Source organism: Drosophila kikkawai, chromosome X (genome assembly GCF_030179895.1).
Source record: "Drosophila kikkawai strain 14028-0561.14 chromosome X, DkikHiC1v2, whole genome shotgun sequence".
In the NCBI taxonomy this organism is placed as follows: domain Eukaryota; kingdom Metazoa; phylum Arthropoda; class Insecta; order Diptera; family Drosophilidae; genus Drosophila; species Drosophila kikkawai.
The window spans coordinates 25721421-25731787 of NC_091733.1; the positions used below are offsets into that span (position 1 = coordinate 25721421).

General features: G+C 40.9%; 3 protein-coding genes across 4 annotated transcripts in view; 1 reads left to right on the forward strand and 2 right to left on the reverse strand.

Annotated features, from left to right (window-relative positions):
* The window catches only part of LOC108080285 (uncharacterized), a 120482-nt gene extending 117659 nt beyond the window's left edge, over positions 1-2823 (forward strand). For both annotated transcript variants that reach the window (XM_017174950.3, XM_070288230.1), the window contains exon 4: positions 249-2823. In XM_017174950.3, coding sequence (XP_017030439.1) covers positions 249-1363 — 1115 coding nt within the window. In that variant the 3' untranslated portion in view covers positions 1364-2823. The remainder of the gene's footprint in view (positions 1-248) is intronic.
* Positions 1-10367, reverse strand: part of Setd3 (SET domain containing 3) — a 77070-nt gene that overhangs the window by 13410 nt on the left and 53293 nt on the right. Inside the window, exon 3 of the mRNA XM_017174959.3 lies at positions 4389-5548. Coding sequence (XP_017030448.1) covers positions 4389-5293 — 905 coding nt within the window. The 5' untranslated portion in view covers positions 5294-5548. The remainder of the gene's footprint in view (positions 1-4388; positions 5549-10367) is intronic.
* On the reverse strand, positions 6721-9706 carry comt (comatose). Its single transcript, XM_017174957.3, has 6 exons — positions 9283-9706; positions 9125-9213; positions 8843-9061; positions 7151-8779; positions 6929-7087; positions 6721-6860 (listed from the first exon to the last, which is right to left on the reverse strand). The coding sequence occupies exons 1-6, from the start codon at positions 9289-9291 to the stop codon at positions 6728-6730; spliced, it is 2238 nt and encodes a 745-aa protein (XP_017030446.1). The 5' UTR covers positions 9292-9706; the 3' UTR covers positions 6721-6727.

The following is a 10367-nucleotide window of genomic DNA, read 5'->3' on the forward strand; positions in this document are numbered from 1 at the left end:
GAAACATTAAATAAAAGTTTAAAAAACCTAACAAATAGTTGATTAACAATCAAAATACTCCATGAAAACTAGGCTTAGATTTTTTTTATAAATGAAAACGATCTATAAAAATAAAGATCTTTACTCTACAAATTGTTCAAAGATTTTTTTTGTTGTTCCTGCTGCCCTGCCACAAACTACATCTCGCTCTCCCCCTCTCTCTCTCTTTTCACATTCCTCTTCTGCGGTGTTAAACATTATCCTTGCAGGTCCTGCCTATGCACCGGCATCCTCCTCCTCATCGGCCACCATCGGTGTGGGCACTGGGACCATATCCATCAATCAGCGAGGCGAGAAATCTCTGGGCTTCTTTCCCTCCTGGAAGACCCTGGCCCTCGCCTCGCTGGCCACGGCCACGGAAGAGCGTAATAATCCCTACTTCCTGCCGCCGCCGCGTCTCCTGCTGGATGGGAGTTCAAGTTCCAGTTCCCAGGAATCCTCATCGGACAGCAATCCCGAGCCAGAGGCTAGCATTGACATTGATCTCAGCGTGAGTCCCTATGGCAGCAGCAACTCCTCCTCCTCCTCGATGGTGGACAACAGCCGTTTGGAACCGGTAAACAACGATGTGATCGATGAGATTGAGAATGAGGTGGCCCGTGCTCATGATCTCCTGGACTTGGAGCTATCCGGACCCGGTTTCCATCGCAGTCCAGCGGCAGCGGCTGCCACATCGGCGGTGTCCCAGCAGCATTTGAGCAGCCTGTACGCCAGCATGCCGTCCGGTGTCCGTTCGGCCATAGTGGCCAGCTCGGCGATAGTCATCACAGCCCTGGCCACCTTTCTGGTGGTCTTTGTCGTCTGTCGGTGGAAGCAGCAGCGTCGCCGCAAGAGCAGCTATCTCCGGACTTACAATGCGATGAAGAGCAAGCTGCCGCAGATGGTTCAACCATCGCGTCGCTCCTCGATGCGCCAGCACATGGAGGAGCTTGTCATAGGCTCGGGGTCGAGTCCAGGCATTGCCAGCATCTCCACATCGGTGGCCTGCTGTACGCCTGTCCATCAACTGCAGCAGCGTCAGAGTTCTTCGCTGCTCTTTGGACGTGGCGATGGTTCGGCCACCTTGAGCACCACCACCGCCACCTCCCTAACCGCCAACACGAATACGAATATTTCAACAGGCACAACGTCAGGAGCGGCGGCTGCAGCGGCGACTTCATCATCATCATCAGCATCGTTGGAGGTACAGCAGCTTAGTGGAGGAGGAGTAGGAGGAGTACGTGTACTGCGCAGTGCCCATCAGAAGCTCAACACCATGGATCCCAATTCGCCAGAGGTGCAGGAATACCTATTCGACACGCTGCGCAAGTCCTTTGACAATTAGGCAATAGGCTATAGGCTATATAGCTCCTCTAGGAACAAATAGACCGTTGTTTAGGCCAAGTTTTATATAAATGTACACACCACATCACACTACATCACACACACTCCCGCCCCAGTCATACCCTATAAAGGCCAAGGAGCTCAAGTTAGTCGATTAATTAGTTTAAGAGCAGGTGAAACGAAAGGTGGAGTTTTTTTTTTTGAGGTCGATTTAGAGGAACATTCTGTGAGAGAAAAGTAAAACTAACAAAAGAAAAGATACAAGAAATACATTTAGGAGAGTGCGTGGCATGGCCAAGGGTTGGTTTAAAAATTAAGAAAAAAGAAATAAGAACAAAGGAAATATTATATAATTATAATTCTTAATTTTTGAGTATAAGAAATAGAGTTTGGAAAATCTGTAAGCTTTCTTTTAATTTCCCAACAAAAATCTTGAATTTATAAAGAGAGCTTTTCAGTTGAGAGCTCGAATTTCGAGAGCTAACAAATAATTACTCCTTCTAGAGAATTTTAGAGAGAGAGAGAGGAATTTTGTTGCAATATGAAAATGTTTGGTCTCTCAATACCATCTTAAAAAAAATAGAGAGCGAAGATGAAGAGAGAAAAGAAGTTACACTTCTCCAAGATCATCTGGATCATCCAGAGAGAGTGAGAAAGAGAAGTAGAACGAGAGAACGTTGTGCTAATCGCTGACTTAAAATGTACATTAAAGCTCTCTCAAGTAAAAAATTAACGCTCTCTTAATAACATCTTCAACAAGAAAGTATAGAAAAACGAGAGATACTTCATTAAATGCTAGCACAGCACAATGAGAGTAAGAACTTACGCTCCTTGAAGATCATCCTGCAGAGAGAGGAAGCAATTCGGTTGAGAGCTTACACCCAGAGAGTCAAATGTAACGCTCTCTCAATAATATCTTTTAAAGAAAGAGAGAGCTATTTTTGTCAGAGAAAGAAGAAAGACAAACAAGTTAAGAACTAAATCTTATTTATTTTAGCTGTTTTTTTTTAAATCTATTGATTTAAAGCAACCCACGATCATGTCGCGCACTGTCTGCTAGTCTCTAAGCTCGGCAAACTATCGTTTCCAACTAACTAGAATCTAAATTACGAGTATAAAACCAACAACTAAAGGCACACTCTTTCAACTAAATCATAAAATGGGTTTCTTAAGCACAAAACAAACAAAAAAACAACACACACAAATAATCGGAAACACACAAGAAAATAGAAACAGAATCTTGGCCAAAAAGTCGAATATATATTAAAATTCGGGAAAAAAGAGAGAACCAAGAGAAGAAGAAAAGTAAAACCATTTATGAGGACAATAAAAAATATTAAAGGAAAGAGAAAAACTGTGTTCGAGACTATTTAAACAAAGAGGCAACCAAAAAAAAGAAAATTCAATTTCGAATTAGATCAAGGCAAAGTCATAGATGGGCACAAAAAAAAAAAAACAAAAGCTACAACAACAACACGAATAGTTTCAAAGTTTAAAATGCACTGCAAGAAAAGCAACAAAAATACTTGTGTTTTTATTTTGTAGAGCAGAAGACACTTTATTTGTTCGATTCTCAATGCCCCCCTCTCACACACACCTTAGGCAGTAGAAGAACATCTGGCCACAGAGAATATAAATATATATATATAATATATATAAATAAATATAAATATATATTTAAGCACGCTCAAATATGTATGTACATAAGTTTCAATTTGATTTTTTTGAGAAATAAAATGTAGAACAAATTGTGGCAAAGATTTTCAAACATTTTCAAACAGATATAGTAGTATATATACTATATAGTATATGTATTTAAATGGGTTCTGGGACGATGGTCTCGCTATCATCCCAAGTTTGTCCTCGAAATTCCGCCACTCCTATAAATAGAGTCCGCCGAGTGGAGCAACATGCTCCAGCTGAACCGACCACGACCCCGTGCCAAGTGGAAGCGGATCCGTAAATAGATCCATGCCAGAAGCCAGACGACGAACCGGGGAAGGTCATCTGTACTCCGAAGAAGAGCCAGCTGGTGGCGTCTAATTAATGGCTTACAAAGACCATATTTTGTTGGCTATATTCGGGGGATTTGGCAATTCTTTAGGAGTTTACTTTTCTGGATGTTTACTCTATGAAATTGCTGAAACTGGAGAGCTAAGTAATAACAGAAACCTTGACTTCCTGTTGAAGTCTTGCTTTTTTGTTTATAAAATAAAGAGAAAAGATATTGAAAGCGAGCGAAAATAAATAAATAAATAAGAAATCAGCTGAAAAGTAATATTTCTTGGGAGAGATAATACTATTGGGGAGAAATAATATCTTTACAGAGTTCGGGGGAAATCAGAAAACGATGCAGGTTGGTATTAGGAGTAGGATTTAACTCATATTTCAATTGGATTTGATTTAAATGTGATTTTACTTAATTTTATTTGAATTTGTTTTGAAATTGATTTGAGTTTAATTTAAATTAACATTTAATTTAATTTAATTTGAATTTGATTTGAATTAGATTTGAATTTAATTAATATTTTTTGATTTTAATTTAATTTAAATTAAGTTTAATTTAGATTACATTTTGATTTAAATTTGATTTAAATTTAATTTAATTAAAATTATATTACATTTTGATTTTTATGTAATTTAAATTATATTTAATTTGAGTTTAATTTAAAATTAATTTGTATTTAATTTAAACTTATATTGATATTAATTTAAATTTATTTTGAATTTAATTTAAATTCGATTTAATTTTTATTTGAATTCAATTAAATTTAGACTTGATTTTGACCTAAATTGAATTTTAATTTAATTTTAATTTGATTAAAATAATAATTTGAATTTGAATTTGATTTAATTTCCATATTAATTATTTTTTAAGCAATTTAGAAAGCCAATTAAAACTCTCCTATATGCCAATCCATGAGAAACTCCTTAAAAATGCAAGTAAAATCAATTCTAAGCTCATTTCCATCCCAACCAAACAGGCAAACTCCCCCCCTAAAAAGATCGCCTCTAGGGCCACTCACCTGTACAGCTCATAGCACAGGCCGTGCTGCGTGCAGAGGACACCCATGGAGCCACCTCCATCACTGCTGCTCGCCTCCGGCCGGATGTGGGCGCACTTGTACATGTTGGCGTACTGACGGGCAATCACGCGGCACTGCCGCAACGCCACCGTTCCGGCGGCGGTGCCCCGGAGTCGCTGCATCTGGGCGACACTAAAGTACAGCACCGTATTGTACTTGGCCGGCAGCAGATCAATGTACGGCCGCCACTCGCTCTCCGCCCCGCGCACCTTCTCGATGACCAGGGCGTAGGCCAGATTAAAGTTCGTGAGCAGCGGATAGTTGCAGAAGAGCCGGCGATCCGATTCCGGGAGATGTTCCTCCGAAAAGATCAGCTTACGGGGCACACTAAGAACCTGCTCGTCGGCGGCCAGGTCACGGGTGGCCCGTAGGCCCAGTTGGTAACCCGGAAAGATGGCTATCTCGACGCCTTCGCTTTGCACGCCGGCCGCCTTGGCCCATTCACTGAACGCCGCCACCTTGGCCAATCGCTGTTGATCGTCGCCAGCGGAAATCTCCGGGCACACTGCCTTCTGCAAGGGTTCCTCCAGCTGAGTGATGCGATCCAGTAGCTTCTGTAGCTGCACATATTGGGTCCACTCTTCGTTGGGATTCGCCGGCTGTACTTGCACCAAATCCAAGAGTTGCAAAACCAATTGGTTAAGTTCTTTTCGCTGCTTTCCGCTTAGCCGGGGGAAGCGTCGTTCCAAAGCATTTTGTTCTTCCTTGTTGTTGTTGTTATTGTTGTTGCTTTTGCTGGAAGATGCAGCCCCTCCGCCGGATGCTGCTGCTGCAGCTTGTTGCGCCTGCTGCTGCTGCTGCTGCTGCTGTTTGGCTTTGTTGTTGCGCTTGCTGTTCTTGCCCATAGTGTGAGAGAGAGAGATAGAGAGCGCGCGCGAGCAAGAGAGAGAACGGAGCAAACGACTGCTTCCAGCCAAATAAGGAAAATAATGTCCAAATGCAGGCGGCAGACACCACGGGAAAAAAAATAAAGCACAGCAGCGGCGCAGCACGTGCGTGTCGGTGTGTTTGTGTGTGTATGTATATGTGTGTGGGGGTGTTCAGCGGAGGCAAAACAGCTGTTGCTCAAGTGTGACCAGTTGCCTAAGAGCCGAAATAACCTGCAAAAATACCAAACATGGAAAAAATGACCGAAATTATTAGGTTGATCGATAGGAAACTATGTTATCGGAATTTGAATTTTAAGTTTTTATTTCCGTTGCAGTGCTGAATATTATTTTGCTTAATTTAAGTCCTAATAAAATTAAATTAGAGTAAATAAAACTATACATAATTTTTGAAATATTTGAAAATAGTTGAATTTAATTTAATTTAATAAAATATATATATTATAATAAAATGTATAAATATATTAGAATTTCTAAATAATTAAAATAAATATTGATTATATATTGAATATATATTATTATTTTGATTTTTTATATTATATCTTATAGATGTTTACGTTGATCGATAGGAAAATTATCGGAATTAAAATTAAAATTTTACTTTCCGTTGCAATGCTGTAAATTATTAATATTCATGTTTGCCTTAAAAAAATAAATAAAAATATAATAATAAAAAATTAATACAAAAAATTAATTAATTAATGAAATCCCATTTTGCTTGGAGTTCGAGATCATTTTGTCTTTATTTGGAGATATATATATTATTAGATGTATAACATTGGCGGTTAAGTTAACAATATAATGGATTTAATAAATATTCAATTAATTAGTTGGGTTTTCGTTAATATTACCGATAAACAACGTTCACAAAAAACTTTGGTGTTCTTACTCTGCTCTCTCTCTGATATCATATTATAATACGTTTCCGAAGCGAATCCTAAAATTAAAGGTAACGAGAAAGATTATCATGCTATTACATATATATATATATAGTGTATATATATATATTAACGAGTTTTGCCAGCTACACGTGTTATTTATAAATGTAATTGAGTATCTCACGCCCTGCCTCTGCTCTCTCACCACCTTCTTCACTCCTTCTTCAGGTCACGGATCTCACATATCTGTCAGATTTGATAGTGCTCTGTGGGGGAAGTCAGAAGCACAGGAATGTCCTTCTGGAACTGGGATTGTTACTGGTTCTGGGACCGAACAAACAACAACGCGAAGCCTGGATATTATGTATATATATATATATCTGTGTCTATGTTTCGTATAAGTTTGCAGTGTTTTATGGAGAGAGATTCATTCATTCTGATTCCTGCCCCCAAGATCTCCACTTAGAAGCTAATAATTGAGACTGCATTTGGGCCAAAAACGCAGGTAACTCCTTCACTGCCTGGCCACCATGTCGAGGCCACCCTCCTCCTCCATTTTGGACAGGAACTTGATGGCCCGCTGCGATGGCTCCGTCTGCCTGGCCATGTCAATCAGGCCCAGCAGCTTCTTAATGCCAATAAAGACGCTGAAAAGTTGGAATTAAAAAAGAGTTGGAATTATAAAATCAATAAATAAAATACAAAACTTCTTTACCGCTTGCCAGCCATCTTCTTGCCAATGGCCTGAATCTCGCCCTTGCTAAAGATATCCGTGTGCTCGAGCACGGCCAGGACATGCTCCGGATGCGAGAGATTGGGCACATGCAGCACCGAGGTAAAGGCCGTCAGCATCTCCATCTCCTCTAACACCTCCCTGGGAAAGGTTACATCATTTAAGTATCTCTAAAAACTAATATATAGTCCCCCTTAAACCCACCTTCTACTAGAAGTACACAGAATGAGCAGCTTGCGTCCCTTGGGCGGCTGTTTCTTGAGCAGCACCAGCAGTGCCTGCAAGGTCATATTCGAGTAACGCGGACCAATGGAGCCATAGTCGAGGAGACGCTCCACATTGTCCACCACAATGCAGCTGAGCGTGGAGCGATAGGCATCGTCAAAGATCTTCCTGATGTGCAGACACTTGGCCGACTCTGTATAGCCGACCATGTCCTCCGGCGAACACACCTTCACGAATGGGAAATCCGACATCTTGGCCAGCTGGGCAGCCAATGCAGTCTTGCCCGAATTGGGGGCACCTGCCACCAGGACAGAGACCAAACCACTTGATTCTGGAGCCTTGGCCTGCTGGACATAGAGCATCCCATCCTCGAGGAGATTACTAACCGGGGTGCCCCAGTTGATGACACCACGAGCCAGCATATTATCGAGTATCTCCTGGGCCGTGCCAAATGCCGGCTTAATATCATTCTCTAGGGAATGTAGGAAATCATCACGGTTAACCTTTAGCTTTTCCATGGCCTCCGGATCCACGGTGACCTTGGCATCGGCCTTGATCAGACGATTCATGGCACTGGACTGGGCGGCACGCACTAGACCCTCTAGTTCGGCGCCACTAAAGTTCTTGGTGAGAGCAGCAATCTCCTTGTTGTCCACATCGTCATTGATCTTATTAAAGTCCCGCATCCGTTTCGTATGGATATTTAGGATCTGGACGCGTCCCTGCTCATTCGGCAGACTGATCTCCATTTGGACTTCAAGGCGACCTGGTCGTAGGAGCGCCTCATCAATCATATCTCGACGATTGGTCATGCCAATGACCAGGATATTGTTCAGCTGATCAACGCCATCGATTTTGGTCAGCAGCTGATTGACGACGGTGTCGTGGACACCGCTATTCCCGGCCACACTGCCACGCTGCTTGCAAATCGCATCGATTTCGTCAAAGATGATGATGTGCAGGCCACTGTTTGGCCCCAGACGCTTCTCCTCCTCCTCGGCCTCGGCAAAAAGCCGGCGAACATTTGCCTCTGATTCACCCACATATTTGTCCAAGATCTGGGGACCATTCACAATTTTTGGCTCTCGGGCATTCAGCATTGTTCCAATTTGACGCGCCATCAGGGTCTTGCCCGTGCCAGGGGGTCCGTAGAGTAGGATGCCTTTGACATGCTTGCAGCCCAGCTGCTCCACGAGTTCCGGGGGAAAGACACGCGAGGCAAAGGCACGACGAAAGATCGAATTGAACTCCTTGTCCAGGCCACCAATGCCCATCTTGCCAAAGTCCCAGTCCGGGTTAATGATGGACTGGCGCACCACCTTGCCCTTGCTCTTGCCCTGCAAATTCAGGGAGCTGTTCTCGGCCTTTTCGAACTGCACCACAGTGTTGCCGAGGATGCGGCCAAAGCGTACATTGCGCATGGCCGGCTCTTTGCCTTCGCCCAGGCTCTTGGGATCGATGGCCTCCAATGACTTGACCGCCAGACCCAATAGCTTTTTATCCTTGAAATTGAAGACCAAAGATTGACCCACAGTCAAAGCCATGCCGGCGAATTGCATGATGAACTCCTTGGCCATTTGGTCCGAGTCATAGGGCTCCTGGGAGACGCTAAGGAATCAATAGAGAATATATTATATAAATTATAGTGAAAGGACCATTATGTAATCTTACGTTTTCTTTTGCAGAAAATCCGTTTCGAAGGAGACACAGGTTATGACATCGGAGCTGGCATCGAACCGATATGGACGCACCTCCAGCTCCTGGTTAATGGAGACCATGGCCCACTTTCGCTGGACCAAAGAGAAGCCCACATAGCCGCTGGGCACCTCGACGGTCTTCTCCAAGGCAAAAATAAAATGCTGTCCCGGAGCAGGAGAGATGTCTGCATATCTGCGGATGGGGAAAATGTATAAATAAAGGTCTTGGACCTTTTGGTTTGCACAGAAAACTCACTTGACATCCTCGGGAAAGTCACTCACACTGACAATGGCTCGATTGGTGAGCGATAGCTCGTCCGTGGGACACTTGGTGGCCTTCAAGCGCTGCTCAAGAATGGAGAATACATTATAAATAACCAAAAAAAACTTGATAAGTATATTATTAAAACTCACATAAGCCATGTCTGCTCCTGGTTTTCCACTAGGGGTTGCTTATGCCCACAAAAAAAATCGATGCCAAGAGCTTTGGCGAACGCGCAGCAACTCCTTTATTTTTGCAGCCACAAAAATCACAGAACTCTTCACTTTAACTTTTAACTTTTGACTATTTTTTTGGACGATGTCACACTGAAACTTAACTTTTGCCTAACTTAATTAATTTGTCTCTTATTTTGTGGCTATTTAGAGTAAGTCTACTCGCGGGTTTTACTTCCTCTGGGACGCTTTTCCACTGTGTCTGGCGAAAAACAGTCTCCTCTGTGGCAGAGTTTATTTTTTCAATAAATTCCTGCACAGGCGCGCAGGTGTTTATGGCGGCGCTGCCCGGTGAATGGTAAGCCGCGTTTGTGGGGGAATGGTTAGGTTTTTTTGTTTGAATAAAATGCGGGAAAAATTCATTTTTGCTTAGTTTTGTTTACCAGATTTATGAATAAAATACAAATTGACAAATAAAAGAGTAAATAAAACTGCAAAATAAATAAAATTAGTTAAGTAAAAATTAGCTAACATTTTTTTAATTTGAATTTATTTATTTACAATTTTTTAAATTTGAAAATATTTATTTAACATTTTTTAAATTTGAAAATATTAATTTACAATTTTTTAAATTTAAAAATATTTATTTAAAATTCTTTAAATTATAAAAATTTTTTAAATTAAAAAAATTTTTATTTAAAATTTTTAAAATTGGAAAATATTTATTTTAAATTGAAAATACTTATTTAAATTTTTTAAATTAGAAATATTTATTTAAAATTGTATAAATTTGAAAATAAAAGTGTAAGAATTACGAAAAATTATTTGTTAATTTTTACTTTACTCATAACTCTCATTTGAGATTCCTGCTTATTAACTAATTAATTGTTAATTTATTGCTATTTTATTTTAGATATGTAAACTAAGCTGTGCGTTTCACTTCACCACATTTTCACAGTAAAACAAACACAGATTCCGTTAAATTTTTATCAGTAAACCTAAGCTTGCACATGTTTCAAGTTGCAACTATATGAGGTGGTGTCATTCTTAGCTCTCTTTCTCTC